The sequence below is a fragment of the Amblyomma maculatum genome, chromosome 2 (genome assembly GCF_055883805.1).
Source record: "Amblyomma maculatum isolate TAMU_Amacu chromosome 2, ASM5588380v1, whole genome shotgun sequence".
Classification (NCBI taxonomy): Eukaryota; Metazoa; Arthropoda; class Arachnida; order Ixodida; family Ixodidae; genus Amblyomma; species Amblyomma maculatum.
The window spans coordinates 211,857,183-211,878,006 of record NC_139345.1 but is presented as its reverse complement, the minus strand read 5'-3'; the positions used below and the strand labels follow the sequence as shown (position 1 = coordinate 211,878,006).

The following is a 20,824-nucleotide window of genomic DNA, read 5'->3' as shown; positions in this document are numbered from 1 at the left end:
TTTACCCTTGTTCAGTGCTCCTTCATACCGTGTAAATCATCTTCTTCCTCTTGTTCTACCTGGATCCTTAAGCATCACGAAATAGAGCATGCACATCACCTCGACAGTCAGTCCAATATCCGCAAATGCCTAATAATTGTAAAATTCTCTTCCTTCAAAGCTGAAGAAAAAAGTTCGTCTAACTGACCTAAGCTAAAAGGAACTGATTACAGCATTGGCAAAGACTTTGCAGTCCAAACTGTCCGCAAACGCCTGCTCGCATTTTTTAAATCATCTGTGGCATACTTGCTCCACTATAAAATACTCTATGTTGAACCTAAGCGATACTCTTTTGATAACATCTCAAATAATGTTAAAGAAATCTCGTAGCCATAATTTCGTCATTGCCAAGCGTCCAGCCGCCCCTAATCTTCCACTTGGGCTAACAATATGCTTTCTGTTATCTTTAATATATGCTGTGTATATTGCCAAGCGAGAACAAATTTCCAGCATTGCATCATTATCAGGCTCCATTATGCTAATTCTAACTGAAACATGGCTCTCGAGTAGGGGTGTGCGAATATTCGAAATTTTCGAATATCGAATCGAATATCATATTATTCGATTCGTTAAACGAATCAAATAGTGGAAATTGAAAAGTATTCGAAACTGTTCGAATATCTTCGCAAATTTTCGTATAATTTTCGAATACTTTTCGAATAACTGGCACGAATTAACGTCTCGGTTACCTCCGACCATTCTCGCGAAGGCAGCGTCAGCTCCGAGCAGGCACAGCTTGCTGCCGCAATAAACCTACGTGAGAAGCAGAGATCACCGTTTTAGGGAGCCTACATGCTTCAGCGTGGCCGCGACACGGTCCATTCGCATGGAAACATTCTTAAAGATTGGACATATCACGAATCGCGGAGGCAACTTCTCGTAGTCGTGTCATAGTTCACACGTCTCTAATCTGCCAAGAAGTAACGCTACATGTTTATTCCCTGAAAATTTCATTCACTTTCATCATCAATAGTTGAGCTTAAGTTTATTATGCGAGTGGCGCATGACATGAGAGTTGCATGAATGTTGTCAGCTCATGCTCATACATCTCTCCACTATATATCTCAGGTCGCCTAGCGCCAGTTGTAATCGCCTAGCGCCAGCTAGAGGGGAGCAAGCGAGCTAATTGAGAAAGAACGAAAGCAACGAAAGTCACTGAAACGAAGAGGACGATGAGGAGATCGCGCGCTCGGCGATAGCTAGTTCGAAGAGCCAACAGCAGGGGAAGCGCAACTCTATGGCCTCGGGTTACGCGGACGCAAGTCGGACGAAAGCGTCGCTCAGCCATTCGTAATCTCTGATATATTGTATCATGCAATCTAGTTCACTAAATAAACTCGTTGAAACGTAATTGTTGTAGATAAAAACAACCAGCAACTGACAATGTGCGTAGAGATTAATAGTTGCGCCCCCTAGAGGAGATCAGCGTTTTCCCGTCAGATCTATTACTTCACGAGTTATAGCGCTCTACCGCAGCGCCGCCGCTACCACCACTACCGCTCCGCTGCTCCTGCGCGCACGTCAAGCATTCTAGTCAAGCATTTTTAAAATTTTTGATGACTAGTCTGAGAAAGTCTTGTCTTAGTTGATGTGATGTTGTTTGACTGATGCCATGTTGACAGTACTCAATTTCTAGTTGTGCATTCAGTAGTGCCAGGCTGTATTTCTAGCCAAGTTGCATCTAGTAATTTTATTAACTCCTGCCAACTCCACTTGACTTTACAGAGTGCTATTTTCTTTTGCTTATGGCTCTGTGCAATCTTCTTGCTTTTAAATATTTAGACTTTACCTCGCCTGTAGTCAAGGTTGACGCAGCTGTACATTGTTGTGAACTATATATCAAACAGCATTTTGAATAAAATTGAATTTCAGACACTTTTTAATGTTTTGTAATCAACGTACAAATGATATGAACATAACTTGCAGAGTATTCGATTCGTATTCGATTTGCTGCTTTCACTATTCGATTCGTATTCGATTCGCTGCTTTCACTATTCAATTCGTATTCGATTCGCTTTTTAGCTACATTATTCGTATTCGATTCGATAGCAAGAGTGCACTATTCGTATTCGATTCGGTTTGGAAAAAGTACTATTCGCACACCCCTACTCTCGAGCATTGTTTCAGACGCAGAAGTTCTCTCCGATTTGCCAGATTTTAATCTCTTCCAAAATGACTGCAAAAAGATTAACACTCCAACTAGTCTTGAAGTGCTATGGTTGCTTTGCCACACTGCCCCGGTCGCACTATTATCGTGCTCCCAACAATAGGCCTGACTTTTGCTAAAACCATTAACGAAGCTTTAAACCAACTAGAAAATATCCGAATGCGAGTTTTCTTTTTTTGGGGGGACTTCAACTGCCCTGAAATCAACTCGGATAACCAAACTAACCCAACTGCCCATCATGAAGAACCCCATGTCTTTATAGATGTTTGTCTTAGTAGCAATCTAAAGCAGCTTTGAACTCAGCCCATGCGTGTCATGAAAGACCGTGCAAATATTCTCGACCTCATCCTAACATCACATTCCGAGCGTTCATCTTCGATTTCATAACTGAAGGAAATCAGTGATCATAAAATAATCCATGCTGTTATCAGCTTCAAGCCATTAATAAAGAATGCTCCAAAGAAAACCTTCACTCTTTATGATAAGGGCAATTACAATGCTATTAACACATAACTAAGCAGCTTTTGCAAGAGTTTTGAATCTTCTTTTACTGACCGCACCATTTATGAAAACTGGTTCCTTTTTAAACCAAAGATTAGTGAACTAACACACATTTACACTGAAATACATTCCTCACTCTAATCAGCAAAAATCCCGATACATTAATAATCTGAAAAGGATTGACAAGAAAAAAACGCCTTTTTCACACTGCAAAACGAACTTCTAACATAATACGTGGGAAAAGTACTATGAAGCTGAATGTGCATATGTATCTGCAACCAAAAAAAGCGAAACATTCTTTTTTCATACTGACCTACATGACTGATGCTACCTGCAAACTCTACTAAATTTTGGTAGACGATAAACCTACAGTTCACGCGTACTATTTTTCCAACAAATGATAACGATAAACTGGTAACTAATAGTGAATGTGCGAACATATTTAATGCAGATTTCTCATCCGTTTTCCCCATGGAAACCGATGTATCACACCTCATTCTAAGCCTCAACACGTTTCCTGCTATGACATCTGTTACTTTTACTTCTTTTGGTACTGAATGTCTAATCGAAAATCTCAAACCGTCTTCATCAGCTGGACCGGACGAAATTAATCCAAAGATCCTAATGAACGCTAAACGTATCACTGCTAAATACTATGGGGGTTACTCTTGAGGATAATGCGCCACGGGAGGCTAGACGCTGCAGTCACCTTTTAGCCCCGGCGTGCCAGCCCTAACAGACAGAGCTGAGACCCCCAACCCGCGGTGCGAGAAGTCGCCACTGCGGCGGGTTTGGGCCAGAGGGGACAAACACTGAGTTGCGTATTCGAACAGGCTTTATTATGTTCGATTACATGCCAAGTGAACACTCAAATGCAACCGCCATAGTGAGCGAATGTCCCGCTCGTGCATGAGGGTGAAGTAAAAACCCACCAAATGGGGAAGACTAAGGTAATGTTCAACAGCCTCGGGAAGGAACAGGAGTTTACATTAGGTAGCGAAATACTGGAAGTAGTAGGCGAATATATCTACTTAGGACAGGTAGTAACCGCAGATCCGGACCATGAAAAGGAAATAACAAGAAGAATAAGATTGGGATGGAGCGCATTTGGCAAGCACTCGCAGATTATGACTAGCAGCTTACCAGTATCGCTCAAGAGGAAAGTATACAACAGTTGCATCTTGCCTGTACTCACCTATGGGGCTGAAACGTGGAGGCTAACCAAGAGAGTTCTACTTAAGTTGAGGACAACCCAGAGGGCTATGGAACGAAAAATGGTAGGGGTAACATTAAGAGATAGAAAGCGTGCAGAGTGGGTCAGAGAAATAACTCAAGTTAACGACATTCTAGTGGAAATTAAGAAGAAGAAATGGACATGGGCAGGACATGTAGTGCGAAGAGAGGATAACCGATGGTCGCTGAGGGTAACAAACTGGATTCCAAGGGAAGGAAAGCGTAGCAGGGGGCGGCAGAAAGTTAGGTGGGCGGATGAGATTAAGAAGTTCGCAGGGGTCAAGTGGATGCAGCTAGCACAGAACCGGGTTAAGTGGAGAGATATGGGAGAGGCCTTCGCCCTGCAGTGGGTATAATCAGGCTGATGATGATGATGATGAAATGGGGAAGCACACGCAAGGAGGTGAGAGGAGTGTTCTGCTCACCTGGCGTGGCTTTGTGCTCACAGCCTGTTGCGGTAAGTGCGTACGGTAACTGGGCGACTCAGTGACAGTGGTTGTCTCCCCAGCGGAAATCATGAACCACTCAACCGCCGAAGACCCCGAGAGAGTTGCGACAGGTGCACTCTTCGTCTCGGACAGGGCAGAGAAGGTCTCCAAGCTACACCGGGTGGAAAGAGGGAAACCCACGGCAGCGTCGCTGCGGGAGACGAGGAGGCTGTGGGGGTGGCCAGTGTGCCCTCTCCTCCACCAACCTCCCTAACAGCATGTGTAACCTCGCGTGCTAATTACGCCGCGCGGTCATTATAATGGAGGCAGGGGATTCACACGAATCCCCACAATACTCAGGTTCGCTCTTCGTGCAGTCACTTCAGACAGGTTTGCTACCAGATGATTCGAGGATGGGGAAGGTCGTTTCTGTATACAAACCAGGTAACAAAAATTCCCCTCTCAACTACCGCCCCATTTCCCTTACCAGTGTGCCTTGCAAGCTCATGGAACATGGCATTTATTCTTTGGTTATGGGTTTCTTGAATTAAAATAATTTTCTTCATTCATCACAACATGAATTTTACAAAAACACTTTATTCGAGACTCAGTTGGACATTTTCTTCGTGATTTGCATACCAACCTCAATATTAACATGCAAACTGATGCCATCTTTCTCGACTTCACGAAAGCATCTGATAAGGTTCCGCACGATCACTTGTTCCTGAAACTTTTCAATTTATGCTTGCACCCAAACATACTTGAGTGGATTAAATCATTTCTTACTAATTGTTCTCAGTTCAGTTCAGTTAATAATGCCAACTTGAATCTATTATCAGCAACGTCAGGCGTTCCACTAGGATCCGTTGTTGGGCCCTTCCCGATTTTAATTTACCTCAATGACTTACCCTCCAAGTGTCATGCCATATGCATTTTTTGCTGACAATTGTATTATCTACCAACCTGTCACTAACTCGTCTGATCAAGAATCTTTACAGATTGACCTAAACAGCATACAAGCATGGTGCAAACAATGGCTAATGACTCATAATCTTCCTAAGTATATAACTATGTCGCTTCACCGTCGCCGTAATCCTCTTTTATTTTCGTATCATTTTTCCGGTGCCCTGATTGATCAAGTACCATCTTATATAAGTATTTGGGTGTGTCTCTGTCTTCTGATCTAACATGGCAAGCCCATGTAACGACCATTACCTCATCTGCTAGCAAATTTTCTTAAAGCGTTCTCCATAGTGCCCCTCCCCATGCAAGACAACTTGCTCACACAGCCTTGGTCTGACCGAAATTAGAATATTCGTATGCAGTTTGGAATACGTCTTGCTAATGCCTTCGAGGGGTTCTAAACAGAGCCACTAGATTCATGTATTCATGCTACTCATGGGATGTCAGCACTTTATCCCTAAGAAAACTATCAGATCTACGACATCTTTCTCTCCACCGCTGCATTGTCAGCCTCTGTCTTTATCACAAGTTTTACTATTCCGCACTTCATCAGGAACCCTACACCTGAGCACCTGCCTCACACTTTTCTTACAGCACCGGCTACCCCTTAAGTTTTATACCCACATGAACGTACTACCACCTTTTCAACATCACTCTTTCCGAGAACAGCAGCTGACTGGAACGACCTTTCCCATCACATCGCTGCCATCCCGTGTCCCTTGATGTTTCGTGAAAGTGTTGCCACGAATCATGTATGAAGAAAAAGTTGATTGTATTTTTGTTCCACACCATATGTAATACCGCTAACAGGGTCTTTAAGGTATTAAAATGATATGAAATGAAATAACGCCGCAGCAGCAATGTTTGCTGTGGCATTGTACAAACAACTGCTCCTGAAAGCAGTCCTGCCAAACAGAAGCAGCCAGGGAAAGGCTTTTTCCAAGTGCAGACACATTACGTCGTATTTCTTTTTTGTGTATGTTTGCAAGCGTCACACTGTTCAGTCACATTATGAATTCCAGCTTCAATTGGTTATTGTAAAGCGAGAATGAACTATTAGGTTTTTTTTCTCTTCACATACAAGATTCTCGACGCAACTTCACACTGCACTTGCCCTACAGTGTAAAGATTTGGGCCCGAGGCTGCTCAGAATGAAAACATTTCCTGCTGCCAACAGGAAATGTTATCATCTGAAAAGACATGGCATGTCATTTGCTGTTGTGATGACAACAACAAAAGCATTTGTGTGCATGTTTTTTGTGTATGTTTTCTTTCTTTCGCCTACGTTTTTTCCTGCCAAATTTAGCAATTCCTGAAAGTAGTGCCCTCGCTGTTGAATTTCTCAGAGTCGAGCTATACAGAGTGAAGGAGTCCAATCACTTGGATTCCTTCATATCCTGTCCACTGGCATGTGCGCATAGTGGGCAGTATGAAAGGCCTCACCTTGAAGCAAAGCAAAGACCTCTGACGGCATGCAAGTGGAACAGAGCCCCCACAAGAAGATTCCCTAAGCACACTGATTCTGCAGAAATAATTTATACTGCAAGGGGAGAGGGCACTCCTGTTGTCTTTGAGTGGCGCTCTTTACAAACTCACTACCTGTGGTAATGTCAACGTATGCTGGCCAATGCACCCCTACAGTGAGAGAGGGGTTACATTGTTTGAACCATGTCTTTTTTGGACTCATTTTTCTAAATAAGAAAATGCAGTTCAGCACGGTTTACCCTGTAAAATTTCCTGCTGCTTTGGGGGGGGAACGACCGCATTCCACTACCACTGGGTAAAAGTGCTGCTTTAGTTGTTCATCCAGCATAGAGAGCCGCAGGCCAAATACAAAATCTCACCTTCCCAGGCTACCTAAGTGGCTCGGCAGAAGTGAACTGCGGTTGCCCTACAATGCTTTCCATTCCGACCAACTGGCATGAGACTGTCACTGGCTCAACCAATTAGTGCACGCTGTTAGGGACCACTTTAGCAGGCGAGCTCAGTTTAAAAGTGGAAGCGTACACGCCTTTCTTGCCATTATTTGGAAACTCTGGCAGTCCCAGAAACCATACAATGGCAGCAGACAGCTTGGTTGAATCCACCCACCTCGTGCATCTGGTCGATACGGCCAGTGTAGAAGAGCAACCGCTCCGTCAGTGTGGTCTTGCCCGAGTCGATGTGTGCCGAGATGCCAATGTTTCGGATATGCTCCACATCCTTGTGCTTCTCCTGCATACGGCAGCACAAAACACTGTTGCAAAGAAACCAGCGGTTTCCAAGTCCTGATTCACAATAGCTTCATTCTAGTGGTCTGCCTTCTGCAAAGCAAACATGGGACACCAAGACATTGCAAGCCACCAGAAACTGCAGTAATTTAAACAGCCATGAAAGCATTCTGTGTTTTGTGCATCATGAAAAAAGGTGCAGATTCTTAGCTTTTTGTTAACATTATGTGTAACCTGAAAAAAAAAAAAACATATTGTTTTTATCATAAAAGACATGGCTCAGCATACACAGCAGAATAAGCACCCAGATGAAAGCCACTGTCATAACTCCATACTGCGAAGCTCTTCTTTACATAAATGGAACCATGATAAGGTCCGAGGCTCACCCAGTAGTACAACATTACCAGAGCAAAAAAGAAGCATATAGCAGAAACAAGGCTGTTAAAGACATTGACTAAAGCACTGACTAGGTTAAAAGCCAGCTCACCCAATGGATGCAAGCACATAATTTTGATAACCACTATGAACAAGAAAAGCTTATGTTAGATAGCCACTTCCAAAATCTACAGCCCCCTTTACCACGTTTCATGCATTCAGAGCGAGGCACACTTCCAAGCGTCGCCAACCGGTAAAGCTATGAGAATCAGCCATTCAAAACATCAGCCATTCAAAACAAAGTAGTTCCTTAGGAAAGCACAGAATACATTGTATTAAGCTACCAAGCTACCACTCATTCTTAGAAAGCTAGAGGTTCAGAACCAGTTCAAATATTTGGCTGAAATTAGCTTGAAAACAAAATTTACATTTCCAGCTCCACAAGATGGGAGCTCCCATGAGTGCTGCTAAAAAAATGGCGTAGACTCACCGCTTGGCTCGAGTAGCTGGCCGCTGAAATCTGCAAAACAAGGTTAAAAAAAACAGACCCAGTGTAAGCATTCCATACTCAAAACAACAAGGGCACGGAGGCCATAAAATACTGTGCACAAGGCTTGGCAATGCTGGCTGATCAGACCGACTGAAAGAAGACAGCTGTCAAAGCGCATATCTCTTTATCATGCTGAACCCCACGGTTCACAATCTGTGCATCATAGTGAGCGGTAAAAAAGACACCACATGCATAGGTCGGTGGAATCACTCATGAGTTGATTCAATCGGGCTCAGCCAAGCTCCCGTTCAGATCATAATCTGAGTCACGAATGAGTCCAGACTCACATTCAGATCTTGATCCGAGTCGTGAGTGGGTCCGGAATTGCATTCAGATGCTATGTCATGAGTCCTGGTTCAGGCTCAGAAAACAATCTTTGCTTTTGCAATGCTGGTGAGTGCCTTTTTTCCTCACTTACTGACAGAGAGGGGAGGAAAGATTTATTGCCACGACAAAGGATGCTGGTGGGCGTGGTGAGTCGGCAATACCTCTCGGTGACCGGAAGAAAGAAATGCGTGAAGCCTCTTCCTGCGTGCGCTCCCATGCTTATTTCATGCATTTTTCACACTATGAGTGTTGCCACTGATATACAACTTAGAGTGGATAGAGGCCTAGTCAAGTCTATTCAGAATTTTCAGACTTTTTGTTTATGCCTGTTGACAACCTACAATGTCGACACGTGGTGACAAGAAAGAAGACCGCACGACATGGCGAGAGGGTGAAAGATGATTTAATGGCTGGCCTAGTGCGAGCGCTCCTTTCATGCCACTGCCTATCTTCTTCACAACAATATTAAGCTTTGACTGTCAGATAAAAAAGTAAAAATCACACGTGGCCCTTCACTCACATGAAAAACGATCAATCAAGCCAAAGCACAAAAACAAAACCTCGTATCTAAACATAATTACTTTGGTCAGGACCACTTTGGTGAAAGAAATTGCTTAGTTTGGTTAGTGAGGCCAAATGTGTGCATCCATATAAATTAGTGAGCTTAGATGAGTCATGAGTTGAAATGAGTGAGCCCAGGTGAGTCATGAGTGGGTGAGCTCAAATGAGTGTTGAGCTGAAGTGAGCCATGAGTTGAAATGAGTTAGGTGAGTTGTAAGTAGAACTGAGTGAGTGAGCCCAAATGAGTAACGAGTTGAAGTGAGCAGTTGAAATAAAGGGTTGACTCTGAATGAGTCGCGAGTCTGAGTGAGTTGTGAACAAGTTTGAGTTCATGAGTTCAGTGAGTTCGAGCATGTGAGTCTGAGTGAGCCTGCAGGTTGGCCAAAATTTTGTGGATAAGCCTGAGTGAGTACTCATGATTTTGCTGAGGCATGCATGCCACATTCAATCAAGTCTGACTCCAGCGACCGACACAAGGAAAACTTAAGTCCAGCACATTCATTGTATTCGAAGGGAAAGTACAATTAAAACCAGTTTTGCAGCACTACTGAACTGCTAATGCAGAGAATTTGCGTTATAAGGTCAACTGCTGCAACATCTTTGTTGTTACATGGAGTTCTCACATGTATACATTTTGATGGGGGTGGCACTGGAAAATTGAGAAATGCCTTAACATCAAGGAATTCACTACAAAGGTGCTCGCTACAGCCAGGTTTAACTGTACCTGTTCTAGAACGAGATCCTGTAGTCCTGTTTTTTTCTCCCATCTATGAATCATCATTCTGCTTCATCCCCACTAGTTTCTTCATTCCTTTTTTTTTTTTTTTCAGATCTAGGCTAATTAATAACTTCACCACACTATGGTCCCCATATCCCGCTTGCTTTGCCAAGCACCTCCACATCCCAGGCTCACTGGCATGATGTGAACTGTACTTACAAGACATTAGTTTTGGCATTGTTCACAATATGCAAAAAATTGCGAGGGTCAACAACAAAAGTTGGCAATTCTAGCCACACTATAGGCATTTACCCTGTTGACCTCCTGCGTTTCCACAGGCAAAAGAAGGTATTGCATTATATACAGTCCATTAATACACCTCCATTCTGACTAGATGCTGGTGCACTGGGCTGTACTGCCTTTTGTTTTTACCATTTATTAAGCTTAAAGATCTTAAAGATATCTGCAAGCAGTAATGAAAAAAAGGCATATAATCAAACCATAAACTCAAACTGCTTAAAAAGGCCCCAGCTGAAAGTGAGTGAAAAGCTGGTACCAAGCAGTTTTGCACACTTTACAGAAAATAAGTAATTGATTCGAATTCCAACTACTCCATGTAGAATGTGGCTAATTACAGTGGTCAAATACAGCCCCTGAGAAGTAACTCATCAATTACAAAAAAGTAATTGATTACTACTGTGTCACTTCTCTTCCCATAACAAAAATTTTTCCAAAATACAATGAACTAGAGTGCACTAGTTAAATATTTTGCTATTAGTTTTCAAGAGGAGTTGTTTTTCAAAATTGTCATTACATTCAGGAACAGCTTCATCCAGTAGCTATGCAGCCAAGGTTACATGGACAGGGCTTTCCTTGCAGTGTTACTTTACCAAGCAGTTTAAACATATCTCGCCTCAGTTAGTAATTCGCTTTCAATTCTGCCTTTACGTTGTTTTTGAGCCACCAACTTCAAAGAAATGCATAAATAAAGGCCTAAGGAAGCATAAATAATGCTCGGTTATGCTTTATACTTAAGCTGTACTGGATTGTATCGTAGACTGCACTATAATTTTAATTTAATAATAATGCGATTATTTCCGTAATGTTACAATAATCCGGAGCATGATCCATGAAATTCCTGGGGAGGCTATATTCTGCTATGCAGTGAGCTTGTGCATTTTGGCTCTGTATCTTTTGCCGCATAGCCGAGTAAGATTTCCTCACGATTCCTTGTCAAGACATAGCATCTATGCTGAATGCTCTCTCAATGTGTATGCTGCAGGGAAAAGGAGTATTTTTAAATTATGAACACATTTCGAATCATCTTGTTCACAAAACCCTCCAGCAGCTGTGCTGGTTTCAATAGAATCCTTCCTTTGCGCACTTCCTAGAGATATATCGCAAATTTGCCTTCCTGCTCTGCATGGAAGCTGTCCAGTTGGGTGCAGTGAGTTGTGGCCCCATCCGAGTGGGTGGGCAGCCCCCACAGAATGTACACATGATGTTTCTCAAGATGGGAACTCCCACACGGAGACAGGGATTACGCAAACAGGGCCTGAACATGATCCCATGCTAGTTTTCCACAGCCAGTCTGTGGTCACTCCATCATTCATTAGCACTAGTGTTTGCTGCCAAGTTGAGATGCTCCGAGCTGTACCATTGGTTACACCTTGCCTTTGGAAAAGAAGAAAATGATTATGAGCAATCAATTACAAGAAAAAGTGATTGAATTAACCAGAATGTTAATGCTGGAAAAAGTAATCAAACAACCAAGTAAACAACCAATCAATCAAGCAAACTTATAGAAAATGTAATGATCACAAGTATCAATTATTTGTAACGCGTTATGTATGTACAACTCTGGTCCCAAGTAACCCAAAAACCAGAACAGACCAAACAGAGAAAAGAAAAAAAAAAAATGAGGCAGAGAAGGCAGCACCAAGCTTAGTATTTTATTTTTTTTTTTTAACTAGCCATTTTAATATTTTGAAAAAAAAAATGTAAAAGACATGAAATCTTGTCTCACATTCCATTGCAATACATACAGTGTTTAGTCAGAAAGAAGGCAGCAAAATGCAATGAAAATTATGTTTGCATTTTTTTAGTGCACAAGTAACTGAGGCTACCACCTGGCAAGCACAAGGAAATGTAGAACAGAAAGCTGGGCAAGTTGGTTTTTGTTATCCACATTGAAAAAGTGCAAAAAAGACAAAGACTGAACAAGACAGAACTCACCAATCTTTTCGTTCTTCTAAGTATCATTTCTCCTTGCCTGGGCTCTGCCCTCTCTCCGTGTGCCCTTACAAAAAAATCAACAAACTGTGTTCCTGTTGTTGTACTTGCTCCGTCTTTGTATTTTTCGCACTGTTTGAATATTGATATTAAAATGCATGTATGTTATAATGAAGGAGATAAAAGTTAAAAGCTATAGTTTGTTTCAAAACATTCCTTCTTTTAGAAAACTAGGGACGGGTGACAATTCTACAGTTACGCTTTCACCTAAGAATAGGCAAAAGTGGAATGGAATGCAAATATTATATAATACACTCATATACTTTTTTTCGCTATTTCTCAAGTTTTGAGCAAGTAAATAAGATATGGTTTACTATGAGTATTTCTCTAGACGCTTCACAGGTAAGTTTCCGTTCCTTCAATAAGGCTGAGTTACATGTACGCAAAAACTCACGCGAATGCAACGGCGGCATGCGCCGAAATGCATGTGTCCCTTGGCTCGTCACTCGGATCTGCCGAAATAGAAAATTTCGCTACTTCACCCGGAAGTAAGCATACGTCACTGCTGCTCATTTCGCACGCTTTCTTTATTTTGCTGTGCTGCATTGTGATTGTGCACTACCGTGTAAATTTTTCGCTTTGTACGAACAACGGTGAATGGCCAAGGATTCAAAGAACGTCTAATCACAACCTAAAAAAAAAAAAAAAGCAAGGGGTCACGTGACTACTTGTGCAGTGTAAGTTAACACAGATTCGATACGGTTTGTTGTAAATACATTTTACTTTGCCATGTTGTAGCAAAGTAACTTTAATTCTTGCAATCGTTTTGAATGTTGTTGCATTTGGCAGTAGTTTTGCAGTGTACTAAGCCCCTATGCCAGCCACACAACCTACACAAAGCGTCGTCGCCGTTTCGCTCGGTTTGCGCTGTCGCGTGCATGTATCTTCCCCAGTAGGCGAGCAAACCATGATCGCTTTCGCCGCACCGCCTTGTCGCATCGCTCAATTTTTTACTCACATGTAACTCAGTCTTTAATCAAAAGTTGTGTGCGACTGTAAGGTGTGAGTCCAACGTGAAGATGGCATAGTATCACAAATCTGAAGTGTTCTTCGTGTGAGCATAACTTCCATTCTCCTAACATGGGCTTGACCTGGTGTAATTTGTCAATTATTTGGACATCCCATGTGGGCTGCCATTTTTCACTAAGTTTATGCTGTGCTAACTTCATGCAGTCTCAACAAGGCACATTTACTTTCTTCATTTCCACATTGCAAGCTTGTGCATCACATATTCACGTCTTCTCATTGCCTTCAATGGCTGTGTGGCTTGGGATCCAGATAATGCAAGCTCTATAGGTGGTATGCACTGCACCCACATGGCGCTCAACTAGGCCGCCGGCCACCATTTCTGTGGTGCACATAGCAAATGAACGCTTGCCAGTCCTGCACCGGAAGCGTTTCGTCGTGTTGCTGTGGTTTGCTTGCCATATTCATTTGTCGCTTAGAATCTTCATGCATTGCAAACCGGACCTGTAATTGTCGCTGCACTGGATAGCTGCATGAAAATGCGCCATAAACAAATGCCACTTAGAATGGGAACATGTCTTGGTTAGCACTGTTCGAGCCAAGGTATGCGAAAAGGGCGCAATGACAAACGTTGCTCATGGATTCGTTTTCCCTCTATTCCGGAACAAAAGCTTGGGCAACGATGACAACCGCCTACGTGGTGCTCTTGCATTATTCTAGACGACATGTCAGCGCAGAATCTTTGATTTCCATTTCTTCTGCATATGTGACCTAGACATAACGCTTCAGAGTCTAGCCTCGGAGTTACCCGCAAGCGTTTTGAACGAGGTGCATCCAGAATAAGCGCAGGATAGTCCCCAATGAAACGTTTCCAAAAGCTTTACTTATGGAATCATATGTGACCTCATTATGTTTTAGACCTTGAAATGAGTCCTTGGAGCATGCGCTTTGTTTCAGGGGCAAGGGGGGGGGGGGGGGGGGTTGTAGTGGCCCCTCTGGCGATTACTTTTCTTTCCTTGTATACAGTGTGGGAATCTATGCTTGCGCCAAGACGCAACCTGGCAATTCGGCAACCTGACAGTTAAACTCAGCCACTATACTGTATTTGCACTGTGTTTACAGATGCCAACACGAACGACAGACGCGACAGGGATGAAGTGTGGACTACGGAGTGTGGGCTGCACACCTGAATGTCGACTTTTTTCAATATGCATGGTGCATAGTGCAAAAATATACTACCACCGTGCATTTAGCCCGCTTTGGCGCCTTGATGAGCTACCATTAATTGCAACTGTAGACAGAAATCTTTGTTTAAGAAAAAAGCATTTCTGTAGTGTGGTAGCAATAAGGCTTTCAAACTCCAACTCTCCAATTTCACTGAAGCGCTGCTGCCACTTTGAGTCAGCCCATGGCGTCGAGCAGCACTAAGCAGTGCAGCTGCCCACCTGAAGTGGCGTTTGTTTGCAGCATTGTTTCTTGCTGCTGTCGCACGTGGCAACGGCTCGCCAAGTCTCCCATGCTCATGCGTTCCAAGCGGCAATCTGAATGCACCACGCGAGGAAAGCATGCTACCGAAGTCGTTCGTCTGCTACGTGCACCGCAAGTATTGCAGCCGACAACATAGTTGGGCACCATGTGACCGCCAGTGTATACCACCTATTGTGATACTTTTTGTGCTGTGTATTTTACTGCCAAGTAATGATGTGACTGCATTTCTTGGTGATAGGGAACAACGAAAACTGTGTGCATTAATGGAACCTCAGCTGACGAAAGATTGCTACATGATCGAAGCAGGTGCGAGCCCAGAACACGTTGGAACGCCTGCTAGAGCAAGATAGGAAACCCACAGAGATTACTGAGAAGGAAAGCAAAACTTTCCAAATAATGCCCAATTTAAATAATGCTGTCGTCGGCATTAACGGCAAGAGCTCCGTGCAAAAAGGCGAGAATTGACACCATGATCGTTCTCCATGGTTGGCCTGACAGCTTCAAACTGGAGACCGCAGAGCTGAATGTGAAGGGACGGCCCTGTTCGACTTTGGCTTTTGGGCCTTGGTAAGGGTGTGGTCTCTCCATGTTGTTAAAAGGTTGTGGGGTTGTTATATAAAGGTTACTATGTAAAGTCAGAATAACATAATCACGCTTGTGTGTACTTGATTAAGCAATAATTATATTGACTGAGCAATATTAGAAAAAGTGGCATAAAGTATTACCATTTCTCTCAAACCAATATAACCAATATTTGATGCTTTCCAATGGTAATTTTTTACATACATTAATTGTTTTGTAAATGGTCGTATTGCAAGCTGCCACTTTATAATTTATGTTGCTTTTGTATTGGGTCCAGCTACATCATGGTTTCATAAAACTCGCTTGCTTTCTTTCTCACCCACCCACTTGCTTTTTTCATTCATTCACAAACGTAACACTTCAATGATTCTTGGAACGTGCGGCCCCGATCAACGACCCGTGTACCAGTATTAACTGGACTAATTTTATGCACGCCGATAAAACGAGATCGTACAGTCGTGAGCAAAAGTGGTATATAACACTTAACCTGCGGCAGAGCTGGAAGGATAGATGGATGGAATATAGGAACGTCCCCTTTGGAACGGGGTGGTAGCAGTAGCTATCATGCTCATTTTTTTCCCTATATCTTAATTATTGTTTTGGTTAACTATACCAACATTCTATTTATTGAATTTTTGTTTCTACATTATTGACATTATGTCCCTTTTCTTCTTTTCTGAAAAAACTGCATTAAAACGCTACCTAGCGACAGCGACAGCCACACATGCATGCCGATACACGGCCGGTCTCGAGGGAGAGCGCGCTTCTCTTCTCTTACGGCCTCACCAATGGGGTCTGTTTCCACCGCCCGCCGCTCCTCGGTGGGGTCGCCACCGCCCCACTGCTGCGCTTCTGCTGCCGCCGTTCACGCACAAGGGAAACGCGCTCGCTCTTCGCTCCGCCCGCCTCAGTTGCAACCGGCAGGTCCTGACATTTTACCCCTTATGGTTTATACAAAGACGCCTTCATCAGCGTCTAAGATTTATCGCGTACGAGGAATAAAATATAGTCAACACCGCTCACGCGCGCGTGCCTTCATCAGTGCAGCCGAACACGGTCGAATGAAGCTTGTACACTTACTTCAACATTTTTGCCCCCAACTTTTGTACAGAAATAAATTTATCAGGCTATGCAGTGTTCCTTCGAAAGTTGTAAGCAGGTGTAGCGCGACCTGACGTGAGTGCATGGCAAACTGTTGGCTGGAGATTGTCAACCGCTTCTGTTTTCATTTAGAGCAAAAGAGGCGAAAATTCATGGCGCGTCTCAGATTCAGAGTAAGGAACAAAATTTACGCATATAGTTAAAATTGCAGCTGCCTAGTGGAGTGAGCTGTTCTAGCTTCGTTCAAAACAAATCAGTCGGTTGAAAGACGGAATATATATATGTAATCTCGCGACTGACGCACATACCCCCGCGGACAAAAGTGGTATATTCCACGGGCTGCGAGAAAACTGCCCGCCAGATTTTTCTGACAGAAAAGAAGTTATTTCTGAGATATGCATAACGCCTCCTCCTTGATATACTTTCCATCTAGTCCGATCAATTTTGTGTGGCACATGTTTTTATACTGAAAAAATGCAATCGTTGTGATTCGCGTGGAATATACCACTTTTTTCTGCGACTGTACGTGTATAACAGATGTAGCCGGTTTAATACATTGATAAACGAGAACTTTTAATCAAGGACATGGGCATAAACAGCTATGCCTAATTGAAAAAAGCGGCAAACAATAAAAAAAAATTGTCCTTCAAATACTACATATTCATCAATTCATCAAAACGTGACCTGCGGCTAGAAAATTCAGTCTCAATCTTTCTGGCCGGTTTGTTCATATAGGGAGCTGGCCTGTAATTCCTCTCTGTCACTTTCTTGGCATAATTGACATGAAGGATTCTGATCAATTTTTCAGATATCAAAGAAGCGGGCTGTTAATTCCTTCGAAGCAACTCAGCAACGGCGAATTTTCAATTAATTGCGCTGCTTGAATCAGGATTTGAAATACTTCGAGAGCATTTGCGCATGGTAGATGAACAATTTTTTTTTTTAGAGAACCTTGTCCAATATGGCAATAAACTCTGTTTCCGATAATGCAGTAATTCTTGTCCTCGTAGAAGAGTGTACATGGGGCGGCTTCTTTCACTAATTTCAAGAAAGATAGCGCAGCGTCACACCCGAGGTCACTGATTAACTTATCAATGTATCCATCGACGTAAGCTAAACCGGAATATGTGACAGTAATGGGATGACAGGAGATCCCACCACGATTCCTTCATTTCCTCGGTTACTGATTGTGGCCGTGCAGAAATGATTTCTTCGGCATCGACGAAAACTGCCTTGGTTTTGCTCCAAGATGAAACGTCCGTCTTGACAATGTGGTCAAGTGCCGCTGTTACGGCTCTCACATCTAGCATATCATTCTTCTCGCACATTAGCCTTACTTTTCCTAAGAGAGCCTCAATGGGGCCACTATTGAGTTTCCTGTTGCGGACGGAGCCGACATTTTCCCCAGGAGATATTCTACCACTTGTACAGTAGACCCGTGATGAACAGCATTTCTTGAAATGTTTCTTCAGTGAAAATTTCCTTCTTTAACGCTTTAGAAGTTTCTTGGATGCTTTCGATATAGCAAGTGAACTCGTCAGCCACTGCAAACGAGTATCACCAGCTGTGTCATTTATCAGCCTCTTTTTACCGCTTCCAGCACAATGGTGTCATGAATATCAAAAAACCATTTCTTTATTGTTTTCATAATAAGCATAATGTCATGTAAAATTTAATTAAAACAGCGTTTATTTGCAAAATAAAATAATGTTTAAATACAACACATTTGCTAATATATAAATTATAACAACATTCAAAACTCAACCTTACAGTCTTTACTTTATATCATGCAAGCATTATGAAACTTACATTACATTTTTATGAAATTATTTTCATCTTCAGTGCTATATAAGGTTTGTTCCAAATCTAGCGCTGAAATCCGGTTTTGCTGTTGCAGACGAGTTGCTGTAATGTTAGCCTTGAAGCAGCTTCGATGTGATCACTGCTCATTCAGTATTTTTTTTTTTTTTTTTGCTATTTTTGTGCAGGCTTGGGAAAAACTGACAAAAGTAGCTACCATTCCGGAAGGCATGTCATATGCTTGTCGAACGTTTGCTGAGCGACAGTGTTTTTGTATAAAGACTCGGTTCCCGTGTGGTACGCTGACGACATGCCGCTGCAGTATCGACTTTCCGCGTTTTTTCATTTCGGGGCTGCACTCACCACGAAACAAGCGAGCGACAGCGCGAAACCATGCAAAAGCCACCCGCCGCCGCTGAAGCAGATGCGGAGTAGGGTGCCTCGATGTAGCTACGGCGGTGCTGGTATCGAGGCACCCTAATGCGGAGCGAACAGTCGCGCCCCTTGCAGCGGCGGAGAGTGTAACTTAAGGAGAAAAGTTCCTATTGTTCCCGCGGCGACTGAGAAGGCCGCCGTAAGAAAGAGCGCGCGCTCTCCCTCGAGACCGGCCGTGGCCTATAGAATGGGGACAGATAGCTCTTGCTAGATGGCGTTGAAATGAAGTTTTCTCTAAGGCTCCTCTATTCTTTAAAGGTAGTGACAGGTCTTGATCCAGCCGCCCCTCCCTCCGATAGGCCGGTTGGCTGCACGTGACCACGGCCGGTCTCGAGGGAGAGAGCGCGCGCTTTTTCTTACGGCCTTCTCAATCGCCGCGTGAACAATGGGAATTTTTCTCCTTGAGTTACGCTCTCCGCCGCCGCAAGGGGCGCGACCTGCTCACTGTTCGCTCAGCATCTGCTTCAGTGGCAGCGGGTGGCTTTTGCCTGGTTTTGCGCTGTCGCCCGCGAGTTTCGTGGTGAGTGCAGCCCCTAAATGAAAGATTACAGAAGGTAGATGCTGCAGCGGCATCCTGTCAGCGTGCTACACACGTGAATAGAGTCTTTATATTAAAAAACACTGTCGCTCAGCAAACGTTCGACAAGCATATGACATGTATTGCGGCATGGTATCTACTTTTGTTCATTTTAATCTGAATTTTTTCCCAAGCCTGTACAAGAAGATGAACAAAAAAAAAAATGAATGAGCAGTGATCACATCGAAGCTTCTTCAAGGCAAACATAACAGCAATAATGGCAAAACCGTCTTTCAGCGCTAGATGAGAAACCATCGAGGTAACACCGAAGATGAAAATAATTTTATAAAAATGTAATGTAAGTTGCACAATGCTTACATGACAAAGTATTGGTATAAAGTCAGAGTAGACGCTTTTAAGTTTTGTTATCAATTTTGCTATAATTTATAGACCAGCAAATGTTTTATGTTGTATTATAAACATTATTTTAATTTTGCAAATAAACGTTGGTTTAATGAAATGTTTACATGATATCATGATTATTTCATGAAAAAATAGGAAATCTATTTCAAGCACTAATTCCTAGCAATATTTTCTTTGTTTTTCTAGTATGTTTTTGAACTAATAGTTCCTTGTAACTATCTGTGCAGTAATGCCTGCCTTAGAGAGCAATCGCTGCCCCATTATTTCGGTAGAATGGTTTGCTTATTACACATTCGCCACTGTTACTCAAGGGACACTCCTCAATAATGGATATAAAAGCTTTTCTCTGTGCTATTTATTCAGGAGTTGTATGTCGCGCTGTATTGCATAGTTGTGTACCGTCACCAATGGTAGGCTAGATGCTCGTGCAGGGTTGTTTTATCATTTTCAAGAACGCTAGAATAATGCTGCATATATATTAGATATATATATATATGCAGCATTATATGTGAGAAATTTCTCAGAATCCTTCTTGTCAATTATGCTAAGAAAGTGACAGACAGGAACGAAAGGCCAGCTCCTTATGTGCACAAACTGTCCAGAAAGATTTTGAGACTAATTTTCTAGCCGCATGTACCGTTTTGATGAATCAATGCAATGCGTTAACTTTGAAGGACATTTTTTTTATTGCTTACCGCTCTTTTCGATTATGCATATCTGTTTATTCCCATTTCCTTGATTAAATGTTATTTTTTTATCACTGTATTAAACTGACTACGACTGTCTACGTCTGCGTCAGTCGCGAGACTACGTATACATTTGCTGTCTTTCAACCTATTGATTTGTTTTAAACGAAGCTAGAACAGCCCACTCCACTAACTAGACAACTGAAATTTTAACTGTATGCGTAAATTTTTGTTCCTTACTCTGAATCTGAGACGTGCTATGAATTTTCGTCAGTGCTTCTTTTGCTCTAAACGAAAACGGCAGCGGTTGACAGAATATCCATAGAACAGTTTGCCATACACTAGCTTCAGGTCGCGTTATACCTGCTTACAGCTTTCAAAGGCACACTGCATAAAATGGTGCATATAGTTTTGTGAAAAATTTAGGGGCAAAAAGTGTTGATGTAAGTGCACTCGAAACTT

At 42.7% G+C, this 20,824-nt stretch overlaps 1 protein-coding gene across 2 annotated transcripts in view; it reads right to left on the bottom strand.

Moving 5' to 3' along the window:
* Positions 1 to 20,824, bottom strand: part of mEFG1 (mitochondrial translation elongation factor G 1) — a 138,268-nt gene that overhangs the window by 114,844 nt on the left and 2,600 nt on the right. Inside the window, exons 2-4 of one of the 2 annotated variants that reach the window (XM_084595693.1) lie at positions 12,308 to 12,371; positions 8,407 to 8,436; positions 7,423 to 7,545 (exon numbers count right to left, since the gene is read on the bottom strand). In XM_084595693.1, the coding sequence (XP_084451819.1) occupies positions 7,423 to 7,545; positions 8,407 to 8,436; positions 12,308 to 12,334 (180 nt within the window). In that variant the 5' untranslated portion in view covers positions 12,335 to 12,371. The remainder of the gene's footprint in view (positions 1 to 7,422; positions 7,546 to 8,406; positions 8,437 to 12,307; positions 12,372 to 20,824) is intronic. The other variant, XM_084595692.1, reaches the window with a different exon arrangement.